The sequence below is a fragment of the Atractosteus spatula genome, chromosome 7, assembly GCF_055471065.1.
Source record: "Atractosteus spatula isolate fAtrSpa1 chromosome 7, fAtrSpa1.hap1, whole genome shotgun sequence".
Classification (NCBI taxonomy): Eukaryota; Metazoa; Chordata; class Actinopteri; order Semionotiformes; family Lepisosteidae; genus Atractosteus; species Atractosteus spatula.
In genome coordinates this window covers 14503006-14519048 of record NC_142712.1, presented here as the reverse complement: position 1 = coordinate 14519048, position 16043 = coordinate 14503006, and the positions used below count along the sequence as shown (strand labels likewise).

The 16043-nt window shown below is 38.5% G+C and overlaps 1 protein-coding gene across 1 annotated transcript; it reads left to right on the top strand.

The window, feature by feature from the left end:
• Positions 1-10885: 10885 nt before the first annotated feature.
• LOC148830567 (olfactory receptor 1E16-like) lies at positions 10886-11842 on the top strand. The gene has a single exon (XM_088919917.1). It carries the CDS (start codon positions 10886-10888, stop codon positions 11840-11842), a length of 957 nt encoding a protein of 318 aa, XP_088776043.1.
• Positions 11843-16043: the final 4201 nt, after the last annotated feature.

Genomic DNA, 16043 nt, shown 5'->3' with positions numbered 1-16043 from the left:
TCAGTATATGGCTGGTCTCGGTACTTTAAAGAAAACATACACACCAGTATTCCATTTCTCCCTAAACATTTTAAGCATCGAAGTCTTTAAGTAACGCGATACCGGAGTCAACAAGCATACTTTTAGAATTTGATTAAAAGGGAATATAATATGGAATCGCGTATCTCAAGAAATTAATATGCAATAACTGAGTCAAGGGACTCAGAGGATCCAAGGCTAGACTGAGTATAATAGGCTTCGGGCTTCTATTGTGACATCTACTGTAAATTACAGAAATGTTAAAAGTAAACAAAATAAAGTAACTAAAATGTGGTCTAAAATCACCCCTTTAGACACCCCTTTTACTTCACTGGTGTCAGATATGAAAGGCAATAGTCTCCCGTTCTGTCTGCTGTGTGTTGCAGCAGAGGGACTCCCTGCCGCTGAAAGGGGCAGAGTAACTTGCATGCCCTCTAGTACAGTTTACACATGCACGACTTTAAAAGCTAGCAAGACAGGTTTCGATTCACATTAGCTGGCGAGCCTTGTTAAAAAAACGAATGATAATGTAACATGCCACTGTTCATGAACAAAGTTATACTGAGATTTCCTAAGATACGCGATTAAAAAATAAATAAATAAAAATTTGAATCTCCTGCGGAGCACATTCCATAAGAATCAGTGGTTTTACAGTATATATCGCCTTTAAAGGTGGCTTCTCAAAACGCTTTACGGGATAAAAACAACCAGAACAGCAGCAACAACAATATTGTATTTCGTTGCACTTTGAAAACCAAGTAATAACTTAACTATACAGTACGTGCAAACGTTTCGTATGTTGCTGTCGTGAATGTCTGCGTACCCATAAGTATCTTATTTGCCTTGAGTCTGTCTACAGTATCTCTGTCCCACTACCCCCATCTCTCCCTCAATTCAATTCAAGGTGTTTTATTTGCATGACAGATGGGTACAATTCTTGTTGGGAATGTATACTTTGATATTTACACCCGGCGCGGCACCGAGGGAGCGTCTGCATTTATAACTTGGTTTTTAAAATTAGTCAAGCAATATGAAGCATCTTCTTTTACTTTTGAGTCCCTTAAATACATTGAACACAGCTTTCTCACCACTTAAGATTGCTCTTGATACCATCCTTACACAAAGCAGAAGGGAGATTTTAGTGCCTGAGCATAAAAAGAATAGGAGCATACTGCAACGCGTGTGAAGTCCATAAACGATATTAATTTTGGAACTTAAACGTTCAGTATATGGCTGGTCTCGGTACTTTAAAGAAAACATACACACCAGTATTCCATTTCTCCCTAAACATTTTAAGCATCGAAGTCTTTAAGTAACGCGATACCGGAGTCAACAAGCATACTTTTAGAATTTGATTAAAAGGGAATATAATATGGAATCGCGTATCTCAAGAAATTAATATGCAATAACTGAGTCAAGGGACTCAGAGGATCCAAGGCTAGACTGAGTATAATAGGCTTCGGGCTTCTATTGTGACATCTACTGTAAATTACAGAAATGTTAAAAGTAAACAAAATAAAGTAACTAAAATGTGGTCTAAAATCACCCCTTTAGACACCCCTTTTACTTCACTGGTGTCAGATATGAAAGGCAATAGTCTCCCGTTCTGTCTGCTGTGTGTTGCAGCAGAGGGACTCCCTGCCGCTGAAAGGGGCAGAGTAACTTGCATGCCCTCTAGTACAGTTTACACATGCACGACTTTAAAAGCTAGCAAGACAGGTTTCGATTCACATTAGCTGGCGAGCCTTGTTAAAAAAACGAATGATAATGTAACATGCCACTGTTCATGAACAAAGTTATACTGAGATTTCCTAAGATACGCGATTAAAAAATAAATAAATAAAAATTTGAATCTCCTGCGGAGCACATTCCATAAGAATCAGTGGTTTTACAGTATATATCGCCTTTAAAGGTGGCTTCTCAAAACGCTTTACGGGATAAAAACAACCAGAACAGCAGCAACAACAATATTGTATTTCGTTGCACTTTGAAAACCAAGTAATAACTTAACTATACAGTACGTGCAAACGTTTCGTATGTTGCTGTCGTGAATGTCTGCGTACCCATAAGTATCTTATTTGCCTTGAGTCTGTCTACAGTATCTCTGTCCCACTACCCCCATCTCTCCCTCAATTCAATTCAAGGTGTTTTATTTGCATGACAGATGGGTACAATTCTTGTTGGGAATGTATACTTTGATATTTACACCCGGCGCGGCACCGAGGGAGCGTCTGCATTTATAACTTGGTTTTTAAAATTAGTCAAGCAATATGAAGCATCTTCTTTTACTTTTGAGTCCCTTAAATACATTGAACACAGCTTTCTCACCACTTAAGATTGCTCTTGATACCATCCTTACACAAAGCAGAAGGGAGATTTTAGTGCCTGAGCATAAAAAGAATAGGAGCATACTGCAACGCGTGTGAAGTCCATAAACGATATTAATTTTGGAACTTAAACGTTCAGTATATGGCTGGTCTCGGTACTTTAAAGAAAACATACACACCAGTATTCCATTTCTCCCTAAACATTTTAAGCATCGAAGTCTTTAAGTAACGCGATACCGGAGTCAACAAGCATACTTTTAGAATTTGATTAAAAGGGAATATAATATGGAATCGCGTATCTCAAGAAATTAATATGCAATAACTGAGTCAAGGGACTCAGAGGATCCAAGGCTAGACTGAGTATAATAGGCTTCGGGCTTCTATTGTGACATCTACTGTAAATTACAGAAATGTTAAAAGTAAACAAAATAAAGTAACTAAAATGTGGTCTAAAATCACCCCTTTAGACACCCCTTTTACTTCACTGGTGTCAGATATGAAAGGCAATAGTCTCCCGTTCTGTCTGCTGTGTGTTGCAGCAGAGGGACTCCCTGCCGCTGAAAGGGGCAGAGTAACTTGCATGCCCTCTAGTACAGTTTACACATGCACGACTTTAAAAGCTAGCAAGACAGGTTTCGATTCACATTAGCTGGCGAGCCTTGTTAAAAAAACGAATGATAATGTAACATGCCACTGTTCATGAACAAAGTTATACTGAGATTTCCTAAGATACGCGATTAAAAAATAAATAAATAAAAATTTGAATCTCCCGCGGAGCACATTCCATAAGAATCAGTGGTTTTACAGTATATATCGCCTTTAAAGGTGGCTTCTCAAAACGCTTTACGGGATAAAAACAACCAGAACAGCAGCAACAACAATATTGTATTTCGTTGCACTTTGAAAACCAAGTAATAACTTAACTATACAGTACGTGCAAACGTTTCGTATGTTGCTGTCGTGAATGTCTGCGTACCCATAAGTATCTTATTTGCCTTGAGTCTGTCTACAGTATCTCTGTCCCACTACCCCCATCTCTCCCTCAATTCAATTCAAGGTGTTTTATTTGCATGACAGATGGGTACAATTCTTGTTGGGAATGTATACTTTGATATTTACACCCGGCGCGGCACCGAGGGAGCGTCTGCATTTATAACTTGGTTTTTAAAATTAGTCAAGCAATATGAAGCATCTTCTTTTACTTTTGAGTCCCTTAAATACATTGAACACAGCTTTCTCACCACTTAAGATTGCTCTTGATACCATCCTTACACAAAGCAGAAGGGAGATTTTAGTGCCTGAGCATAAAAAGAATAGGAGCATACTGCAACGCGTGTGAAGTCCATAAACGATATTAATTTTGGAACTTAAACGTTCAGTATATGGCTGGTCTCGGTACTTTAAAGAAAACATACACACCAGTATTCCATTTCTCCCTAAACATTTTAAGCATCGAAGTCTTTAAGTAACGCGATACCGGAGTCAACAAGCATACTTTTAGAATTTGATTAAAAGGGAATATAATATGGAATCGCGTATCTCAAGAAATTAATATGCAGTAACTGAGTCAAGGGACTCAGAGGATCCAAGGCTAGACTGAGTATAATAGGCTTCGGGCTTCTATTGTGACATCTACTGTAAATTACAGAAATGTTAAAAGTAAACAAAATAAAGTAACTAAAATGTGGTCTAAAATCACCCCTTTAGACACCCCTTTTACTTCACTGGTGTCAGATATGAAAGGCAATAGTCTCCCGTTCTGTCTGCTGTGTGTTGCAGCAGAGGGACTCCCTGCCGCTGAAAGGGGCAGAGTAACTTGCATGCCCTCTAGTACAGTTTACACATGCACGACTTTAAAAGCTAGCAAGACAGGTTTCGATTCACATTAGCTGGCGAGCCTTGTTAAAAAAACGAATGATAATGTAACATGCCACTGTTCATGAACAAAGTTATACTGAGATTTCCTAAGATACGCGATTAAAAAATAAATAAATAAAAATTTGAATCTCCTGCGGAGCACATTCCATAAGAATCAGTGGTTTTACAGTATATATCGCCTTTAAAGGTGGCTTCTCAAAACGCTTTACGGGATAAAAACAACCAGAACAGCAGCAACAACAATATTGTATTTCGTTGCACTTTGAAAACCAAGTAATAACTTAACTATACAGTACGTGCAAACGTTTCGTATGTTGCTGTCGTGAATGCCTGCGTACCCATAAGTATCTTATTTGCCTTGAGTCTGTCTACAGTATCTCTGTCCCACTACCCCCATCTCTCCCTCAATTCAATTCAAGGTGTTTTATTTGTTTGACAGATGGGTACAATTCTTGTTGGGAATGTATACTTTGATATTTACACCCGGCGCGGCACCGAGGGAGCGTCTGCATTTATAACTTGGTTTTTAAAATTAGTCACGCAATATGAAGCATCTTCTTTTACTTCTGAGTCCCTTAAATACATTGAACACAGCTTTCTCACCATCCTTACACAAAGCAGAAACTGTCCGATGACTCACAGTACAAGTGGAAAGATTACAGATTTTAATCGTCTTTAATTTTGTCTTTAATTTTGCCTGTGGAGTGTATCTTATTAAGCTCTAAATTGCATTTTGAGCGCGGTTTTTTACTTTTTTTTAATTGCATTTTGGGCGCGGACAGCACATACAAGGGTTAATGAACTGCGCCAAGAAATTTAAAATAGTATTCTTTAGGTGTGAGGGTAGGAGTGGACCGCAGCAGGCATAATCAGCAAACCAGGAAAACAAAGAACAGGACAGGTGAGATGTGTATCCAGAAAGCGAGTGATCAGAAAAAGGAAATGGAAAACGCAGAAAAAGAAAACGCTTTACAGGATAAAAACAATAACAACAGTAGTGGCTGGGCAAACGATTTTTTTATCGAAATACAAATTGAGATACTGTACTGTATAATGATGTGCATGAACAAAGGTATACTGCAATTTTCCTTAGATACGCGATTAATGCTTCGTAGGAGGAGGCGGTCTTTTCCTCTTGTCTAACAGTTTGTCCACAAACAAAACATTCCTGTTAGACAAAAGGAATTGAAAAAAAACAATTTTGTCAATGAAAACCGGTGTGTGTGTCTCTCCCTGCTGGATGTTCCTCTCACAAACTGCTGAATGAATAAAATAATTTTATTGAAAATGCGTTTGCGATTGTCTGGTATTTAATCTGGTCCCTTTTAACTGTTTTTCGATCTACTGTATTGCTTTGAGATGCCACTTTTAAAGGCGATATGTAAAATAAAGTTTTTTTTATTATTGTTATAGAGAAACATGATCAGATTTTCCCTGGTTCAGAAAAAAGATCTAAAGTGCTACACATAACTTTCTTAATTCGATGTATTTAAAGCAGTGAACTACTGTAGGTGTCACATAACATTCAGAAATACAATCACGTATTTGACAAATAAAAACGATTATAATCTAATCCTTCCACGTTTGATCCCAAAATCCCAAGAAATATAAATCTTGACGGGTAGAAAGCTATGCTGAAAGTTTATTAAGATGCTTAGAAGACAAAGATACTGTATCAATTTATGTTGCATTAGCCTGATTATGATTAAAAAACACATATAATTAAACACGCGTTTGCGATTTAAATCAGAACACGATTTAAATCAATATCGATTCCATATTATATTAGCAGAAAAGCTTAAAACTACCACTTTTTCACACGCTATTTCACATGCTAGTTAAATACTTCGATGCTTAAAATCGTTAGGGAGAAATGGAATACCGGTGTGTATTTTTCCTTTAAAGTGCCGAATCCTGGAATCTGACTGGCTGACACCCCTCTGAAGTGGTTCCATAAAATCTGGTATACGGAAAAGAAAGCGTTGATAAATACAAGTGTCTTTTAATACACTCTTTGCTGTGCTCTTGAGGATCCTTGTGATATTTTAAGCTCTAGTTGAATGATAAGTGTCGCATTTTAAATCATTTTCGTAGTTAGAAATTATGAAACGCCCTGTTAAAAGCAAGGAAGTTTTTATGCCCGTTGAAGTAAAACAAAATGCCTGACAAAGTATGGCTTGGACAGATTCCAAGTGCTTGTACAAATGTGCTAAAGAAATTATACTTTGAGTATACAGCTTGTCTAAAGTCATCCATTATTAATACTATTAGTAATATCTTCAGTAAAGGCTTTGATGCATAAATATTTATGATAAAGGTAGGCTGTGTACTTTTGTCCAACTGAGCAATCTTGCTTTCATAAAATATACCAACATTTTAATGACTGATGATTAACATGCTGTAATACACAGTTCAAAATTAAAGGCTCAAATGCTGTACATGAGAGGTTAAGCTCCCCCTGGCGGTTTTACAAGGCGACGCCGGATAGTTAACCACGTGACACCACGTTAACTGCGTCATACCGCGTGATACTGTGACACGCCCACCGGGGTATGCCGCGAAATACCTCACGCATTTTGAATGGCTGCATCTGTATGACATCTTGCAAAATATCGTTCATGAAATTTTGAAAAACTGCAGGAGCATTTACAAGCCAAAAGGCATGACCAGGTACTCATTGTGACCATGGGTTGTTATAAAAGCGGTTTTCCATTCATTCTCTTCTCTGACACGAATTAGACTGTACGCTCTACGTAAATCCAGTTTTGAAAATATGGTGGAACCATGTACAAACTCCAAAGCTGCTGTAATTAAAGGTAAAAGGTATCAGTTCTTTATCATTGTTTAATTAATGCCGCGATAATCAATACAGGGTCTGACTCCTCCATCCTTTTTTTTCGACAAAAAAGAAGCCAGCACAGGCTGGAGACATCGAGGGGCAATTAATCCTGCTTTGAGTGATTCCTGGATATTTTTCTCCAAGACATCTGATTCAGTGTTGGGGAGCACATAGATCTTCCCTTTCAGAGGGTGCCAGGCAAGAGGTCTATTGTACAATCATAGGGACGATGGGAGGGGAGGGTTAGAGCCTTTTGTTCACTGAAGGCCTCCAGTTACTCCCTGTATTAAGGAGGAATCTTGTAGATTACAGACAGTGACAGATCATCGAGGGCTAGTTTTACATTCAAGAGGCAGCAGTGGGATTGACATTGGGGTCCCCAAGCTAACAGTTCATTGTTAGTCCAGGAGATGTGGGGATCGTGCTTACATAGCCAGGTATTTCCCAAAAGGAGAGGGTATGAAGGTGTCTCCAGAAGGTAGAATTTTATTTGTTCGACAAATGAGTGGTATCGACCTGGAGTGAAAGTGCAGTGGTCTGCCAAGTAATTGGCTGGGAGGAAGCCATGGGAGAACCATCTGGGGTTAGAACACGGAGAGGTGGATTCGCTGGTAGTAAGGGGATATTCCCAGATTTAGCTAGAGATGAGTCTAGGAAGTTCCCGGCCACTCCAGAGTCTATAAAAGCAAAGAGGGGCAAATGATTATTCCTCCAGGACAGTGTAGCCAGAAAATAAAGTCCAATGGGGGTTTTGGAGAAACGTGGCGATTCACTCACCTCTGGTTGAAAGTTTGTCTGGGTATGCTGCCTTCTTTGTGGTCTGACAGGACGGGAAGCCACTTTGCCACAACAGAGGCAATGTCCTTCTCTTTGACGTCTCTGTTTTATCCTCCAGGGTGAGTCGGGAATGTGCAATTTCCATTGGCTGTTCTAATAAAACATGGCTAAAGGTTAAAATTTGTGGGTACATCAAAATCTGTGTTTGTAATTTCTCCAACTGCCTTTCACAGAGCCTATTATATAAATCTATGACTTGCATGACAAATTCATCCAAGGTTTTGCTGTTCAAAGGCAGCAGAATCAAGTGTTCTTTTAGGCTCATCGGACAAGCCTTGTCGATATTGGAAAATAAGCACCTCCTGGTTACACGAAGTTTCTGCTGCCAGAATACAAAATTCGATTGAATAGTCTTGAGCAGAGCACTTTCCCTGATGAAGTGAAGAAAGTTGAGTAGCTGCGAGCTACCCCAGATCTGGGCGGTCAAAGACTGCTTTTAGTTGGTGTTGGAACTGGTCAAAATCATTAACTTCGGGTGCTCCACACTCTAATAAAGCAGTAGCCCAGTCCAGAGCCAGTTTAGCAAAGAAATAATAAATGTGACTGTTTCTTGTGAGGTGGGAAAGCTTTCTGTATAAAGTTGGAAAATTAGGGTGCAGTGTGTCGAGAAACCACAGCATTTGGCAGGATCTCCATCATATCTATCAGGTGTAACTAGCGGTGCAGACTGAGAGGTAGAGGTAACCAGTGGAGGTGTGGCAGCAGGAGGGGTGAGCGGATCCTGTGGGGTTGAAGCATCTGGTAATTTAGACAACTGTTCAGAAATTTGTCGTAATGAGGCTTGTAGTTGCATCAAGGCTTGAAAATGTTGATTCAGAAGTATGTGATTAAAATTTAACTCCGCTGGATCCATCTTTATCGCTCAGTATTCTGTTAAGTTTGAAGAGTGAGGCCGGAATAGTGAGATGGATCCTAAGCGGAGCTTCGAGTTCGAATTCCAAAAAGACAGCTAGGGAGGAATCTGGGAAATGGAAAACGGAAGGCCAGAAACGAAGTCCACAAATTGTAGTCAAGAGAGTGCCGAGTCTGAAGCCAGAAGGTCGAGATATGAGAAACTGCAATCCAAAGGAAGTTGAGCTCACCAGGATAAACCCAATACTGAACAATGGGTTCATCTTTCCCGTGCTTTCCCGTGCAGAAAAAAACTACGGGTTAAGCAACTGGGAACTATTGATGGCAAAACTGGCTATGGAAGAGTGGAGGCATTTCCTGAAAGGAGCAGCTTATCCATTTCTAGTGTTTATCAATTATATGAACTTGGCATATATTAAGAAGGCCAAACATTTGAACCCCAGACAGGCACATTGGTCTTTTTTCTTCTCCAGCTCTGACTTCATTATCTCCTACAGGTCTCAAAAGAATGGCAAAGCAGACACTGTGAGAAGAATCTATCCCTCAGATGACTGGTTGGGAAAACCCGCATCATCAGAGTTGATTTCCTCTCTGTGGAAGAGGCAGTGAAGACAGCACTGGCCTCTGATCCCGCACCTCTGAAAACCTGCCTGGTAAGCTGTTTGTCCCTCATTCTGTCTGGTCTGAGGTCCTACAATGGAGAAACACTTGAGGCTCACAGGCCACCAAGGTGTAAAGCAGACTTTAGAACAACTGAAACAGTACTTCCGATGGCCAAAAATGAGGTTTGGTATTGCCTCCCTTCATTACAATGTGTCAAGCAACAAGGCCAAACATTCTCATTCACTCCCTGCTGGCCAGTTGCAATCTCTCCTGACTCTTTTTTTCCTTAGACTTCCAGAACTGCAGACTTCGTCAAGGACCTTCCATGTTCTCAAGGGTGCTTGAGTACTTTGTATTCCTTTTCCAGCTTTATTTTCTGCTTTATCTCCCAGGCACTAAAAAAATTACAACATTGCTTAAGGGATTCTTTTGTCTCACGACCCACCTACTAAAAGTCTGGTTTGATGGCCTCACTCCCAGGGACATCACAATTTGTATATGTTGTGTGAATATTGTGTACAATGTTAGTCATCAAGTCACCAAAAAGTTGCTGCCTCACTGGAATCAAAGCAGAGGAGAGAAACCTTAATAACCATAACATGGCTTAAATGAGTATCTTATATTAACAAGCTAAAATAAATAAATAAGTACATATTTTTTAATATTGAAAATAGAAGACAATAAAGTGACCTGATACAGCCTGATACAAATTATTCAAGGCACTGATAAAGTCAACACAGTTTTCACAATTTAAGGAAAAGACAAACCTGAGGGAACATATGTAAACTGTGAGGAAATCAATTTAAAATTGAGAATGGGGGGCACTTCTATAAGCAAAGGGATGTGGAGACTGGAAAAGAGGAGACAGCCACAAGCTAATACCCTGGGATCTTTCAGAAAACGATCCCCTATTCATCATATGCATGATACTATTATGTAGAGTTGTTATCTGTGACACAAGAGAACCCACACATGCAAACAGAAATAGTAATACCACTTGAGGACAGGGTTAGGACAGCTACACTCTGGTATATAAATGGATGCCTTAGGGTAGGAAGCTGTAATGAAGACAGCACAGAGAAAGATTATCTCCACCATCTCTCTGTCAGGTAAAAATATGCTTTTCAAAATGGAAATCTGACACTTCTGAGAAATATGAAATACATCATATTATATTCCCTTTCTATTTTTATTATTAAATTACTCGATCTGCTTTATTTTTCAGATCATAGCAGAAAATATACTCGCTGTTTTAATTTTTATTTACAATCAAGGCCTTCCTAAAAATCGGTATACTAAAATGATCACTGATATCTCATAGTGTCTGTAAAATGTGACATTATGCAGCAATATACCGGTGAACGAAATAATGCTGGGCATTTCATGTAGAGATAGTTACTCTTTTCTAGTATTATTGTATATGGTACTGTATTTCCTTTTTTTTGTATCTTCATTGCCATTTTTTAATTTTAGGTTTGAGAAAAAGTAAAAAAAGGAGTTTACTGAAGCACTCTCTCAACAGCTGGCAGCAATGGAGATAAACACCACATTTTCTACCCCTGTGGGGTTTCTGATTGCTGGTTTTCAGAATCTGCAGCACAGTAATTATTATTTCATATTCCTGGCTTTCATTTATCTAGGAACCCTGATAGCCAACTTCATTCTAATGTCTGTTATATATCTGTCCGAGTGTCTTCATACACCAAAGTACGTAGCAGTTTTTAATTTATCTGTAGTAGACGTGAGCATTAGCACAGCTCTTATTCCAAAATGTATACATCAATTTCTTTTTGACTCAAGATTTGTGTTATATGAGTCATGTTTAACTCAGCTGTTCTTCTTTCATTCTTTCTATGCCCTGGAATCTCTCGCCCTTGTTGTTATGTCTTATGAAAGACTCGTCTCTATTTGTTTTCCACTGAGAAGTAGCACAATCAACACAAATGTGACGATGTTCTTTATAATTGGTTTCTGCTGGGTATTGGCTTTAACATATTTTGTTGTTGCAGTGGTTTTTATAACACGCTTGTCATTCTGCAAACCTGTTCCTGTCATTAAGAGTTTTTTTTGTGATCATGGACCAGTGTACAAAGAAGCCTGTAGCAGTAATAGTACAAATAAGATTATAGGTATTGTTTATACTTTTACTTTCATTTTTTTGCCAGTGGCTTTTATTACTATATCATACGTGTGCATTATAGCTGCCCTTACAAGGATTGCCTCTGCCCAGGGGAGGTGGAAAGCATTTAAAACATGCACAGCTCACTTAGCATTAGTGGCAATTTTTTTTATTCCATTTTTGGTAACATATTTGATTGTATACATAAATATATGGGTGGACACTGACACCAGAATCCTCAATACATCTTGGTCAGCAGCCCTTCCTCCTCTGCTGAATCCCATCATATACACCTTAAAAACTGAGGAGGTCATGGAGCAAATTAAGAAGTTTATAAGAAATCAGAAGGCAGTTTCAGTAAAACATTAACTTTCTTATTAGTCTTTTAGTTTGATGTCTCTGTACAGAGTAAATTATCCTTTGTTCTCAGTTTTATGACAGAGTCACAATTTTAAAACAAAGTACAGAATAACATTCTATCAATCTTATAACTAAAAATGTGTTACAGTGATTGTGAAATTACAAAGTTTAATTTTGATTTTCTATGTTTTTGTTTCAAACATTAAAAAAATAAAACATTTGTATTTCATTTGCAGACATCCAAGTGCTTTTCAAACATTCAGCGGATTTTTCTTTCTTTTTTCATTAAAATAGATCACAACATATCTTTTAAATTAAAATAGTATATTATAGAAACAGTAAAGGTAAAGTATTAAGTGTGAACACCCATATAATAGCTATATATTTACAGTGAGGCTAAAATTTACATTTATTCTCACAGTTTTGTGTTTGTAACTTTCTGAATACACACAAACTTTTTTGACTTACAAATTATTCCACCATAATTCTCAAACAATGATCAAACTCCATGGATTCAGGATTCACCCTTTACTCTTTTCCCTCCTAATACACTTTTTTTACCTTGTCTGTAGCCACAGCACTCTACCCAGTTCACAACTTTGTTATCTCCACTTCTCTGGTTTTATTGATTTGATAGAAAGCTGTCACCTGCACTACATGTATTTACTGAATAAAAGACTTTATTTTGAGAAGATTCACCCAGTGTGGTTCCATTGCAAATATTTATTTTAATTTACCGTCTTCTTTGACTTATTTAGCAGGCTAAACATTAATCTATTATCTGATTTGGTTCTGTGGCTCACTGCTGACTTTCTGTATTTCTTTTTATTTTTCTTTTCTTCTTTTTGTTTGAATGGATGACTCTTCTGGATTGATGAATTTAAAATGCAAATTATTATTTCATAAAACTCCAGTGTCCCAATGGTCCAAAACACTTGACCACAACAATATTTTAACTAATATGACAGGAGACAGGGCATGTTGGTCCACAACAAATATGGGCATAAAAATTAGGCCCTTTTAATCCCTTCCTTAGTTTTTCTTGGTTTAGCAAATATGAGAATAATTATCTTCACCTCTCAGGAAGACAATGCACTGACAATTTAACCAGCTGCTTTTACAGCTCAGCTCTGCTCTTCACCCTCTTGAATGTGTGCTTTCTTGTATGTAAGAGTGAGGCAGGCACAGCTCCTTGGTCATTGGGGATATCATCGTTTCTATGGAGGAGAGCTACTGCACTGTATCTCAATGTGATGTGTCTCTTCGAAAAACCTGATTTTGTGGAGATCAATCACTCCAGGTGTGAATCAAACTAAATGTTTCAAGAGAGTTTGCTTCAGAAGCAGACCTGTGGCTGAAATTCATATTTTGGTCAGGTCTCCCTGTTCTGGATTGTTTTGATATTTCTTTTTGTAGTTTGTTGATATTGCTAGAATGATGACTGAGCATCCTGTGTAAATAAAGCGCCTTGAAACTTTCATTAAAATCCTCCCCATTAAGACAGCGTATGTCATTTATCCGAGTTCCCCATTTCTAATTTTTGAATATGTTTAAAATAACCATATAGAAAAATAAAGAATTCAACAATATATAAAAACAATGCTGCTCTAAAAAATGAAATCCTATAAATAAATTAATTAATAGAAACATCAGTGTATGAACCATTTAAAAACATGCTATATTACATTATATTGTTACTGTAGTAATTAAAAAATCTACCCTAAGTTAAAAGTATAAAATCACACGATTGCAGTAGGTATTGGATTTGAAGAGCACTACCATTTATTTTGATTGTGACGAAGGTCATTTAAATTAGTTTTACTTTAAGTTTCACGTGAGAAAACTTAATTATAAAAGGAAGATTACAAACTTATGGACAATATTTTCCATTTCTTAAATATATAACACATTACAAACAGTATTCCTATTAGGGAAATGTGCATATTGGTGTGGTGAGGATTTCTCTTTTAATGTCCACTAGGTATATTTTTGGGGATTTAATTATTTTAAAATTGCTGACTACCAAGTATGATGAAAAATATTCAATTAATTTTCTAATCGCTTCTTCCAATACAGGGTCTTGGGAAGATGTATCCCAGCATGCAACATGCAGAAGGCAGAATATATCCCAGATGGGATGCCAGTCCATCCAGTCCATCATAGGGTAGAAAGATACAAACACACACACACTTACACCAGGGTAACTTTTTCCAGAACCCAAATTACCTACTAGAATGTCATTGGACTCTGGGAGGAACCCGGAGAACCCAGATGAATCATGATGACAATATACAAACTCCACACTGAGAGCACCCCAAATCCAAAACTGAACTCATGATGCTGGCACCGAGAAGCATCGGTTCTAACTGGTGTACCATTGTGATATCTGTAATACGATCTGTTAACAAAAATATTTTAAAATGGTGAAATTCTAACACACACACCAATGCTAGAGTTGCCTCTATTTAATTACCTTGAAGGATGTTTGTAGAAAATATTGAATTCAGCACATGCAGCAGTGTTCAAAAGTGTGAAAACACCATACTGTATACAGAAAAGCTGGTTGAGAGACTGACACTGTTCCTTTTTCTTTACTGTAATCCCCTATTAAAGTATTTTCTCTCATGTTTTCTCTGTACATGATGGTGTCAGAGCAGAAAAAAGCAACCAGATGCATTCTAGGTCTTAAAGGAAAGCCCTATATCGATAAGCTGAAATAGCTAATTATTGATATTGTATTTAATATCAAAAGTAATGAGAGGACCCACCCCAAGTATTTTAAAATCTTCAAAGGTATTGACAAAGTTTTTCCTGAGGACATTTAGAAAAAAACAGTGATAGAGAAACTAGAGGATACAAGCGAAAACAATAAGGAACTGCTTTTAAAGCCAAGAACAGGAGTCACTTCTTTAAAGCAAAGGGTTGTAGAAGACTAGAACAAGCCCCTCAGCCACCTTATTGAAGCTGATATCTTAGAGTTTTTTAAGAAATGTTTGGATATTACCCTTGCCTCAACTAACTGTTATATAAAAACAGATGGGGATTTTAATTTGCTGTAACAATCAGAAATTGTAACAGTAAATGTCACAGGAGCTGGTTCAGACTCCCGTGTAGTGAGTATTTAGGACCCTAAGCAGACGGTATACAGGGAAACACAACAGGATCAGGATGGGATGACTGACAGGGGGGCGTGACGGCAGTGTTCCGGTGCTCTGGGGGCGTGGCACAGTCCAAAATAATCTGAAAGGGAAACCAGGAAGTAGTCCAAAAGTCCATAGCAGGGGGATCCATCCAAAGAGAGATCGGAACGGGGACGAGGAATCAGGAACACGGAAGTAAAAAGATAACGGAGTCGGGAGCTCCGAGCCCCGGACCCAGATGGTCCGGACGCCGGGGAATAAGACCTGCCCTCAGGCTACCCACGAGCCCGGGGAATAGGCAAGCCTTGTGGCGTCCATCTTCCAATGCTGAGCGCAGAGGTCCAGGGTTTAAATAATACACATGGAACAAGGGGCAGGTGAACGTAATAATGAAACTAAAAAGGGTCGGAGCGCCCTCCAGAAGAGGGATGACAATTGTGACATAAATTGCAAGTGTACTTGACAACTTTTAAGAACCAATAAAGCATAATAATTTACAGTCTCACACACAGACTCTAAATACACAATATACAATTTATTGATACTGTATAACTAAAATATGCGCAACAAGCAACAGACATAATAGAATATATCTATGAAAAGAACTGCTGTGAACACAGAATGCTAATATGTTAATACAATACATACGCTCATAGGTTTTGGTCTTTAAAAACAGCCTGTTTGTCTTCTGGAGGTCTGTGTAACAGGAGCTGGTCCAGGCTCCCGCAAAGCGTAGTACAGAACCCTAAGCAGACAGGGTCCTGTACTATGTAAGTGGAGAAGAATATCTGGGGAAGGTACAGCAGGATAGGAAGGGTAGACAGACAGGGGTGCGTGAGGATGGTAATCCGGGGCGCAGTCCAAGGTCCAAAACAGGGGCATTCATCCAAGACAAGACAAACACAGTTAAAATCCGAAACGGGATCCGGAACAGGGACAGGGAATAAAACCAAGGTAACGAGGCCAGGCGCTCCGAGACTTGGACTCAGATGGTCAGGACGTTGTGATGAAGCCTATGTTGTCGGGTCTCTCCTGGACCCGCTGGTAGGCCGGCTTCCAGGCATCCATCT